This window comes from Phycomyces blakesleeanus, assembly GCF_001638985.1.
Source record: "Phycomyces blakesleeanus NRRL 1555(-) unplaced genomic scaffold PHYBLscaffold_1, whole genome shotgun sequence".
NCBI classification, from domain to species: domain Eukaryota; kingdom Fungi; phylum Mucoromycota; class Mucoromycetes; order Mucorales; family Phycomycetaceae; genus Phycomyces; species Phycomyces blakesleeanus.
In genome coordinates, this window is record NW_017265134.1 from 8019 (window position 1) to 19642 (window position 11624).

Below are 11624 nucleotides of genomic sequence, written 5' to 3' on the forward strand. Positions count from 1 at the left end.
GTCATCTATTTATATATATAGCAGACCGGCTGTCATCCACTTATATATATAGCAGACCGGCTGTCATCCACTTATATATATAGCAGATCAGCTGTCATCCACATATATATATGGCAGATCAGCTATAATCAGCTTATATATATATAGCAGATCAGCTGTCATCCACTTATATATATATCAGACCGGCTGTCATCCACTTATATATATATCAGACCAGCTGTCATCAACTTATATATATAGTAGATCAGCTCTCATCCACTTATATATATAGCAGATCAGCCGTCATCCATTTATATATATAGCAGATCAGCTGTCATCCACTTATATATATAGCAGATCAGCTGTCATCCATTTATATATATAGCAGATCAGCTATAATCAGCTTATATATATATAGCAGATCAGCTGTCATCCACTTATATATATATCAGACCGGCTGTCATCCACTTATATATATAGTAGATCAGCTCTCATCCACTTATATATATAGCAGATCAGCTGTTATCCATTTATATACATAGCAGATCAGCTATAATCAGCTTATATATATATAGCAGATCAGCTGTCATCCACTTATATATATATCAGACCGGCTGTCATCCACTTATATATATATCAGACCGGCTGTCATCCACTTATATATATAGCAGATCAGCCGTCATCCATTTATATATATAGCAGATCAGCTGTCATCCACTTATATATATAGCAGATCAGCTGTCATCCATTTATATATATAGCAGATCAGCTATAATCAGCTTATATATATATAGCAGATCAGCTGTCATCCACTTATATATATATCAGACCGGCTGTCATCCACTTATATATATAGCAGATCAGCTGTCATCTACTTATATATATAGCAGACACTGGAAAAATTAAAAAAAATAAGGTAGTTTAAATATGGGGTATAGTGTAGTGTAATTTCCATATTTAAATTAGTTGATTTTTTTTTCCACTTGTGCTGAAGGTGACCTTCACAGATAGTGGAATGACTAGAGTCAACTAGCGGAATTGTGGGTGGGGGGTGCCGCAGGTAAGGTTTGTTAGCACTTTAGATATACTTATCTGACTTGATATATAAAAAGAAAGTTTTTTAAAACTGCGTATCTATTTTGATATTCTTTATATGGAACCATAAAGGTCAGGCACCGACATATTATGAAGATTAAAAGTAGCGTAAAGGTGACCTTTAAGCTAGTTTATTGTTAAGAAGTTTGGTCATCAGCAGCAAAAAAAGGCGTCTTTAAAATTATGGACCAGTAATATGTTCTTTATTTATTTGGTTTCCCGTTCTTATTAGGCTAGTAATGGTTTACGCTTTTATTTTTATTGGAAAGAATAGAATGTTTCTAGGTTTCAGATCTAATAATACTATTCTATATCTCTAGCTACTTCTTGCTCGGTCGGTTTGTTATATTTGGGATGAAAAATTTTCTACAAAAAAGAAATACCTAAAAAAAAATGAGCTGCTCAATACGTTTTTTTTGGGGTACGAGCAGTACTTTTTGAGAATAGATAAATCGTTAGTGATGGGTGTGCGTGTGTGTTGGATATTTCAATTCTTATAAACCATTAATACTTATATTGGAATTATCCAGTACAAAGACCAAACAATAAAATATTACAAGTAAAGCTACGGAATTTTGATTCCTTTGACTATGAAAATGATTGGAAAAAAGTAATTTTTGTGAATTGGGCGATATAATTATTAATTTACATACCCAAAGCAAACGGATTTATTTGTAGATATAGATAATACTTATCAAAAGTCGATATAGTATCTGGTAGTTTTTTTTATTAATAAACAGTATAAGTAATATAATGATACATATAAGGATAGTAAAAGAACAAAAAAAGTCTTACCATGTCAATGACAGCAGCATGAGATAGAAGCTTTTGATTCATAGCATGTTTTAGAGAGGGTTGTTCATCTATAGTAAAAATTGGATTCAGTTTGATTAATATTAAAGAGAAATATAATAAATAAATAGATAAAAATATTACCGTGTTGGTGGTCGTGTTTAGCTGTAGAAAATATTTTGGGTGATATGTCCTATAAAAAAGAAAGGAAAAAATCAGGATACTTTTATGAGATGATGGTATGAAGTATATTTACTAACCTTGGCTAATCCGGATGGCCATTGTGAAGAGGATGCATCAGAAGGAAACTATACGCGAGTGACTATGGTAGCAGAAACACTTGTTATTACTCAGCTATATTTGAAGAAATTACTAATAAAGAAAAATAAAGAAAAAAAGCGCCTTACCAGGAACATTTGCAAGTATAAGAGTAAAAGAGAAAGAAAGAAGTAAAAAGAAAAGAGAGGGCGAGTGTCTATGGCAACTGAAACAACTAATTCTTTTTAGTTATATAAAAAAAGTACTTTAAAAAAGCAGATTAAAAAAAAAGACTAATAAAAAATAAAAAAAAATGGGTGTAGACAGCGACGAAGAGTGTGTCTATGGCAACAGAATAAATAAATTCTTTTATTTTCTATAAAGAAGACTTTTTAGAAAGAACATGTCTTACACAAATAGTTTGCAAATATAATAGAAGTTGCAGAGATAGAGAAACAAAGAAAAGACCAATAGCAAATATAAAGAGCAAAAAAAAAGAGAAACAGGAACAACAACAAAAAAAGAAAAAAAAAGAAAAAAGAAAAGTGCGTTTGAAACAAAAGACTAGACTGGTTTGATCAATTGGGTTCTAAAGCAGTATGAAAGCCGATTTGCATCTCAGTGATTACAAGAAGTATTAATAGAGACTTATATATCAAAGATATGCTGAATATCTATATAAACCATACGTTTTATACAATTTGTTTACTCTTTCTCCTGCTTTCTTGCTACTTATTGCACTCATACTCAAACACACACACATCAACCCATTTTATTTCAAATAATTTAAGTATGTAAATTTGATATAATTTATTTTTAATTCAATTCAATTCAATTGTATAATAGCATCAATAACAATGTAATCTAAAATTAACAGTTACATTTTTACCTTTTATTATATTCTGTAGACAATGGCTATTCAAAGACGTCAACTTGCTCTTCGTCCCGTTGAGATTACAAACGAACAATTGATGGAAATTCTTTCTACTTTGAAAACTAATATGACAGCCATGGGAACCAACATGGCAGCTGACATGTCGATTGTACAAGAACAAATCGGCACTGTTGAAGATACATTGCTAAACATGAATAGCAGAATTGGTGTTCTTGCCACCAGCAGCACTGAGACAATCACTGCTATTGACAGTTTAAGCAGGGCCCCCCTCGTTTCCCCTACCAATACAATGGCTAATGTTTCTCAGCCTGCCTTCAACGCCCCGTCTGAGTTTAGCAAGAAGGCCTCTAATGATGTTTATGTGAGTATCAGCGTGTGCAAAATTTTATCGATGTATTTTCTCATATATTCTATCAGGCCCATATTCGTAATCTCATGTGGGATCCCAAGCTGAAAACAAGAAATCAAGCTGATATCCTGGCAAATGAGAGTAAGCCCAGATGGAATACAAATGTTTTCTTTTACAAGTCGCCAAACAAGGAGTTGGTGGTGCGACTTCTTGAAAACTTGAAGCGCAAGTTTACCCATGAGGGATTTAGAGAGGCAGACTTGAGAGCAAGACTGCACAAAAACTTCACCAGCCGGGTTTCAAAAGCAAGAAAAACCGAAGAGGAAATAAAAGCAACAAACACTCGTTCGAGAAGGGCAGGACGTGCCAGAGATGTAAGTTTAATCTCTAAATAAATAATTTCAAAATAATATAGTTTAGTCTTGAGAATTTTAAAAATACTAATACAAAAAAACTACTATTAGAATCATACTCGCCGTTTACTTGCATACACAGACAACAAAGAAGCAATTGATCTACAAATGAAGAGAGATTGTGACTTCACGATGCAAATGGCAGCAATGTCCGATGGAGAATCTGCAGATGAAGACTTCGAGAATCGCACGAAGAGCATCGTCAAGATTGTTCGGCCAGGATGGAGAAGTGACGAGGTATATTATTTTATATTAATAATTATGTCTTATTATAAAAAATATAAAGTGAAGTATTAACAAAATCATTTTAGTTCAATACTCTCATTAAACTCGTTGATGAGTATGTTATTGAAGCAATGGGGTCAAGTGCTTCTCAAATGAAGGAGAGGGTTTTCACCAGTGTGTCCAATACAGCAGTCCCAGATGACATAACCCCCAAATTTCCTCAGTGGGCCCTTAGAGACGGGTATTAAATAAACAAAAATTGCCTCTCTCTTTTTATCTATATATTACTTTTCACATACAAAATACTATCAATATATATATCAGAAATACGCGCTCTGTTTTTTTTTGTTAAAGAAAAAGAAATGTAAAAGTTCACTTTATTTATTATTTAAGCATATAGCTTCTTTGGCAATGGAATTACCAGCATTTTGCTAACATTTCTACTTGTCGCAATAGTAGCTGTAGCAACCTCTAATAAGATGCGATGTACAGGTATAATGCTATGGTAGCTATCAGGAGAGAACGTGGGCAAACAAAATTCAACACCGTCATCCTCACGCGACCTATCAGAGGAAGTACGAAACCACTTGATAAATGCGAATACATGTTGATGATCATGAACCATGCGAGTCAGATGGAGATTGTGCGTGGGTGGAAGTTGGAAGGAGTGTGTAAAAAGATACTGAATTTGTCCAGCAAATCCAAGTATAATGTTTCCATTACTACCAACAAACTTTGCCTGAACAAGTGATCCGCGACTGATTGTGCTGTTGTTTGTTCCTCGATAGTGTTGACCAAGAATGTCAATTGACTTCAATTTGATGATTTGATTGTCAAGTGCTGGGCGATTATAGGACGTGTCCTGATAGCTGGCAAGGTCTGGGAGGTTGTAAGCGACTTGGTAATATTCAAGTAAATGGAGATAGTCGGAATCATCCATTACTGATGGCTTTTTGTATTTTAGAGGAAATGTAGAAGGAGGAAGAGGCTCGTTACCCTTGGGTGGATTATAAGGATCAGTGTAGCCTTGAACGAATGCTTGCAATCGGAATGGGCGACTGGAGAGAGTGGTGACTGTGGCGGCAGGTATGGAGGTTGTAACAAGTTTAGACAGAGTGTGAATGAAGGGGATCTGGCTAGAACTTTTAAGAACAGCATTGACATAATCACCCTTATACGCATTCTGAACAAAATTTTTCATGTAGGTCGCCTCAAAACCGTCTTTGCCATTTGTCTTGAAATTCTTTAAAATACCATTGTATCGCTCAAACCCAAAGAGCCAATAACCATACACTGGTCCAAAATCACGAATGCATTCATGAAGATGGAGGTGTAGGTGCATATTGCAGGTGAGAATAGTGGCGGTATAGTCTACGTTACATGCATTGCAAAACTTTTCTAACAGGCTGTGGGCAGTGGTGATCTCATCAAAAGTAATGCTGGGCTTTACGTAGTATCGGCATGCATCAACGAAATACATCCAGTTCTTGAATTGTAATGGAGGGAGAATACCATGCAACAAGACAGGAGAATAAACCAGAACCCATGATTTCCACTCGTCCGCTTTCATGTAGCTGAAGCCCTTTCCAATTTTGGTTGTCAGTGTGGTGTAATCTCTGGGCAGTACCATTGTCTCTGCAATTTTCTCCATCGAAGCAAACTCTTCAGGTCCAATTGTCTTCTCATCAATCCACCGATCCATTAATCTCTTAGACGTCCCCAGGAAAAGATTATGCATGGGATCAATGATCGTTCCACGTACTAGATCAAAGTATCCAAGGCGTTGCAACTGTGACCATCGAACACCATTTTCGACCTCCAGCTGATGCCTTTCTGAGAGTGTACTTGCATCCTTCCACTCCTCAGCATGCAACCTGCTCTCTGCACCACTGCGGATATTCCAACGAGAATAATTGAATCCACGGAAATCAACCTGGTTGCTGCTCCCTAACCGAGTAAACTGCCGGCTGCACCTGTAACAAGCACATGTGCTGTTATGCGCTGTGAATCCACTTGTCTTTCTGGCGGCTGGGATATCACATGCAACCATCAGTAGTGCAGCACGAACACTGACACCATTTGGGAATTCGTGTGTAGGAATCCACATGCCAACGTACAGCTGCTTCAAATCATCCACCAAGGGCTCCAAGTAACTATTGATCTCGTCGGTTTTTGGCTCCTTTGGACCAGGCATGAGACCTACAAGGATAATATTCTCTGGCTTGAATCTTTCATCACGGGGCAAGTTGTTGATGGCCAGATAGATAGCACCAGAGGAGTGAGTGACACCATCAAAGGGCTGGAACCAGTCGATGTTAAGTGTTAACATTAGTGAGCGTGGGTCCAACACAAATGATACACCATCCTTGTCCTTCAACTCCTTCCACATCGCACCATCATAGACATCGCACAGAGTATCTACCATCTTCAACTCCTTATTCCATTGACGAATCTTGGCTTCGAAACTAGGGCGACGGAAGAAAACGCTCAATGTATTTTTAATGGATTGGTAGACATATTCACGCTTTGCAACCAAGGCACCGGAAGATATGGATTTCGTCAAATTACAGTTGCATGCAGACCTGGCACCAAGTTTTGAGGAAACACATCGAGGAGGAGCAGATACGATATCCTGATATACTGTATGACAGTCTTGGCACACCACAAATTTCTTGATGCCTTTTGTAATAGCAGAAAATCCTGTCATTTTTTGTAAACCGGCAAGACTGGTTGGTAATTGAAAATCTTGGTCGTAGATTCTCAGCAGGTTGTTGATAAACTCAATCAAGACAGCAGCACCCTTATCAACAACATGACGTGAAGCAAACAGTACCGTAAAGATGGCTATGAATTGATGGACTTCATTTTTGGGCATATCAGGAGCAGCAAAAGGGTCTGTAAAAAATTAAAAAAAAATTAACACTTGATTTTTCTTTTACTCTCTTTTTCTTTTAGTTTTCTTTATGTATCTCACACTGACCTTCACTGTTGAAGTCCTCGATCTCGATCTCATTGACTTCATCTTCAACATTGTCATCGAAATCATTGTCGTCTCTGTCATTGTCAAACATTGAGGCGGCATCCAAAAAAGGTGAGTTGGCCTGACCGTCCATTGCTTCCACAGAATCGGAACGAGAGGTCGGGATCACTACAAATATGGAATATAATAGTTTATTAGTTTTTTTTTCTGCTTTCAAATAAAAAAATTCTTACCCTCAGTATCTACATCCATGTTTCTCATTGCGGCTGTGTTTCATTAAAAGTTTAAAAATAAACAACATAAATAAAAAATAAAAAATAAAAAATTAAAACGATTATTACGCAGCAAACAAAAAACCAACACTAAATATATTATACTATTCTCAAATATTCTGGTACCTTCAACTCTAGCTCTCTTATTACGACGAGTCTCAGTACGCTTTGCAGCATAAGAAGATTTCTGATGACTGTTGTGACATTTAATGCAGTGACAGTCTAAGGTGTGGATTTGGGTAGAGGGAAACATATTGTGTATAGCTTGAATTATAAAATAAAAAAGGAAACAAGTACTACAAATACTTTATTTGATGTGATTTTATAGCAAGCCAAAAAAATATGAATTTTTTATTGTCTATCTAAACCAATAGAATACGTCGAAAATACACCCCCAACTTAAATAAAAAAAACGGCTGAGCTGAAAAAAAACCCTGACATTTCCACTACCTTTCTCGTTACTTAAAGCTATAGTATTTTTTTTATTTTTCCAGTGAGACCGGCTGTCATCCACTTATATATATAGCAGATCAGCCGTCATCCATTTATATATATAGCAGATCAGCTGTCATCCACTTATATATATAGCAGATCAGCTGTCATCCATTTATATATATAGCAGATCAGCTATAATCAGCTTATATATATATAGCAGATCAGCTGTCATCCACTTATATATATATCAGACCGGCTGTCATCCACTTATATATATAGCAGATCAGCTGTCATCTACTTATATATATAGCAGATCAGCTGTCATCCATTTATATATATAGTAGATCAGCTATAATCAGCTTATATATATATAGCAGACCGGCTGTCATCCACTTATATATATATCAGACTGGCTATCATCTACTTATATATATATCAGACCGGCTATCATCTACTTATATATATGCTAGATTAGCAGTTAACAGCTTATATATATGTCAGATTGACAGTCAACAGCTTATATATATGCCAGATTGGCAATCAATAGCTTATATATATGTCAGATCGGCAATCAACAACTTATATATATGCCAGATCGGTAGTCAACAGCTTATATATATGCCAGATCGGCAATCAACAGCTTATATATATGCCAGATCGGTAGTCAACAGCTTATATATATACTAGATCGGCAATCAACAACTTATATATATGCCAGATCAGTGGTCAACAGTTTATATTTATCCTAGATCAACTATCAATAGCTTATATATATATGAGATCAGCTATAATTAGTTTATATATAGTATCAATTAGTTATTATCAGCTTACATAATCTTGCATAATATTGCATAATTATATATAGGCACATATAAGAGAATTTAAACATATATAAAAATATAAAAAATAAAGTTTGTGTGACATACGTCATTATGCATATTCGCGTAATGTAAACAATACAATTGCATTGCTGAAAAAAATTGGTAACTTTTGGCTATACTTGTTATATAACGTGCATAATCATGCATAATCTTGCATAAATGATCTACGTAAACAATACCATTGAATTTGTGGGAAAAAATGACAAAAAATTGCTTTTTTCGCAAAAATTTCCTTTTTTGGTTAGTCTGAATGCACCTAGCGTGAGAAGTCTTGGCATTTTTAGTGTGGGAAGATAGGTTATATAAATAACAACTATGTAAAAGCTTGGCATGGAAAAACATTTAACTTTAATCTATCAAAAAGCCGTTCCGACAATAATTAAATATATCTCTTCTAATGAAAGTTCAAATTCTTACTAAGTAATAATTTTTTAATTTTTTTTGCTATATAAAGAAAATTTAGTAGTATAATATAAAAGTATCAAAATATGTAAAGAGCAAGTACAGAATTAATAAAAATTAATTTTCATATTTTTTTACTAATTTTCTTATAAAAATCAAAATATTATTATATAAATCAATAAAAAAATATATGAACAAGTCAACTTATTAATATTTATTATAATTTTAATGTATTTATATACTATATATATATATATAAAGATTATAAAAGAGTTGTGAATATATATAAAATTAAAGATTAAATATGATTAGAGTATGTAACTTATATTTGACGAGATGATTGGATATGACTTGGATATTGACAAGTGTGAATATATATAATGTGATAGATCTAATGGTATTGACTAATATCAGAGATAGATAAGATGTTATATGCTAATATTAGTAATAAATCAAATGTTATTGGCTAATATTGATTATATATTATATTTTATTAACTTATATAAGTAGTAAATTGGATGTGATAAATATATATATATAATATAAATTGACTGTTATTGATTTATATATATATCAGATCAGATATCATTTATTTATATATATACTAGATCAGCAGTGTTCAGCTTATATATGTATAAGATTGACTGTTATCTACTTATATATATATCAGATTGGATATCATATGTTTATATATAGTGCAGATCATTTGTTATTAGCTTATATATATACCCAATTGGTAGTCAACAACTTATATATATACCCAATTGGCAGTCAACAGCTTATATATATACTAGATTAGCTAATATCAGCTTATATATGTATGAGATAGACTGTTAATATTTTATATATATATAGCTGATTGGCGGTCAACAATTTATATATATACCAGATCAGCTATCATCAGCTTATATATATATCAGATTGAGTATCATATGTTTATATATAGTGTGGATCACCTGTTATCAGGTTATATATATACTCAATTGGTGGTCAACAGCTTATATATATACCTGATTGGTAGTTAACAACTTATATATATATACCAGATTGACTGTTATCCACTTATACATATATAAAATTGGTTGTTATCTACTTGTATATATATGAGATTAACTGTAATTAGATTATATATATATCAGATCGATGATTATTGGCTTATATATATACCAGATTGATGATTATTGGCTTATATATATACCAGATTAATAATTATTAGCTTATATATATATCAGATTGGCTGTCATCCACTTATATATATATCAAACCGGCTGTCATCCACATATATATATAGCAGATCAGCTATTATCCACTTATATATATAGCAGATCAGCTGTCATTTACTTATATATATATCAGACCAGCTGTCATCTACTTATATATATAGCAGACCGGCTGTCATCCACTTATATATATAGCAGACCGGCTGTCATCCACTTATATATATAGCAGATCAGCTGTCATCCACATATATATATAGCAGATCAGCTGTCATCCACATATATATATGGCAGATCAGCTATAATCAGCTTATATATATATAGCAGATCAGCTATTATCCACTTATATATATAGCAGATCAGCTGTCATTTACTTATATATATATCAGACCAGCTGTCATCTACTTATATATATAGCAGACCGGCTGTCATCCACTTATATATATAGCAGACCGGCTGTCATCCACTTATATATATAGCAGATCAGCTGTCATCCACATATATATATAGCAGATCAGCTGTCATCCACATATATATATGGCAGATCAGCTATAATCAGCTTATATATATATAGCAGATCAGCTGTCATCCACTTATATATATATCAGACCGGCTGTCATCCACTTATATATATATCAGACCGGCTGTCATCCACTTATATATATAGCAGATCAGCCGTCATCCATTTATATATATAGCAGATCAGCTGTCATCCACTTATATATATAGCAGATCAGCTGTCATCCATTTATATATATAGCAGATCAGCTATAATCAGCTTATATATATATAGCAGATCAGCTGTCATCCACTTATATATATATCAGACCGGCTGTCATCTACTTATATATATAGCAGACCGGCTGTCATCCACTTATATATATAGCAGACCGGCTGTCATCCACTTATATATATAGCAGATCAGCTGTCATCCACATATATATATAGCAGATCAGCTGTCATCCACATATATATATGGCAGATCAGCTATAATCAGCTTATATATATATAGCAGATCAGCTATTATCCACTTATATATATAGCAGATCAGCTGTCATTTACTTATATATATATCAGACCAGCTGTCATCTACTTATATATATAGCAGACCGGCTGTCATCCACTTATATATATATCAGACCGGCTGTCATCCACTTATATATATAGCAGATCAGCTGTCATCCACATATATATATAGCAGATCAGCTGTCATCCACATATATATATGGCAGATCAGCTATAATCAGCTTATATATATATAGCAGATCAGCTGTCATCCACTTATATATATATCAGACCGGCTGTCATCCACTTATATATATATCAGACCAGCTGTCATCAACTTATATATATAGTAGATCAGCTCTCATCCACTTATATATATAGCAGATCAGCCGTCATCCATTTATATATATAGCAGATCAGCTGTCA

The 11624-nt window shown here is 33.9% G+C and overlaps 3 protein-coding genes across 3 annotated transcripts; 1 reads left to right on the forward strand and 2 right to left on the reverse strand.

Moving 5' to 3' along the window:
- Positions 1–1596: 1596 nt before the first annotated feature.
- On the reverse strand, positions 1597–2282 carry PHYBLDRAFT_137810 (hypothetical protein; the record flags this gene model as incomplete). The annotated part of the gene is made up of 5 exons (XM_018429876.1): positions 1597–1662; positions 1870–1937; positions 2011–2059; positions 2127–2174; positions 2274–2282. The coding sequence occupies 5 exons, from the start codon at positions 2280–2282 to the stop codon at positions 1597–1599; spliced, it is 240 nt and encodes a 79-aa protein (XP_018298304.1).
- Positions 2283–2723: 441 nt separating this feature from the next.
- On the forward strand, positions 2724–4254 carry PHYBLDRAFT_160916 (hypothetical protein; the record flags this gene model as incomplete). Its single annotated transcript, XM_018434304.1, has 6 exons — positions 2724–2758; positions 2971–2983; positions 3033–3380; positions 3437–3742; positions 3833–4018; positions 4093–4254. 6 exons carry the CDS (start codon positions 2724–2726, stop codon positions 4252–4254), a joined length of 1050 nt encoding a protein of 349 aa, XP_018298305.1.
- Positions 4255–4394: 140 nt separating this feature from the next.
- Positions 4395–7511, reverse strand: PHYBLDRAFT_160917 (hypothetical protein; the record flags this gene model as incomplete). Its single annotated transcript, XM_018434305.1, has 5 exons — positions 4395–5767; positions 6455–6901; positions 6987–7154; positions 7220–7252; positions 7385–7511. The coding sequence occupies 5 exons, from the start codon at positions 7509–7511 to the stop codon at positions 4395–4397; spliced, it is 2148 nt and encodes a 715-aa protein (XP_018298306.1).
- Positions 7512–11624: the final 4113 nt, after the last annotated feature.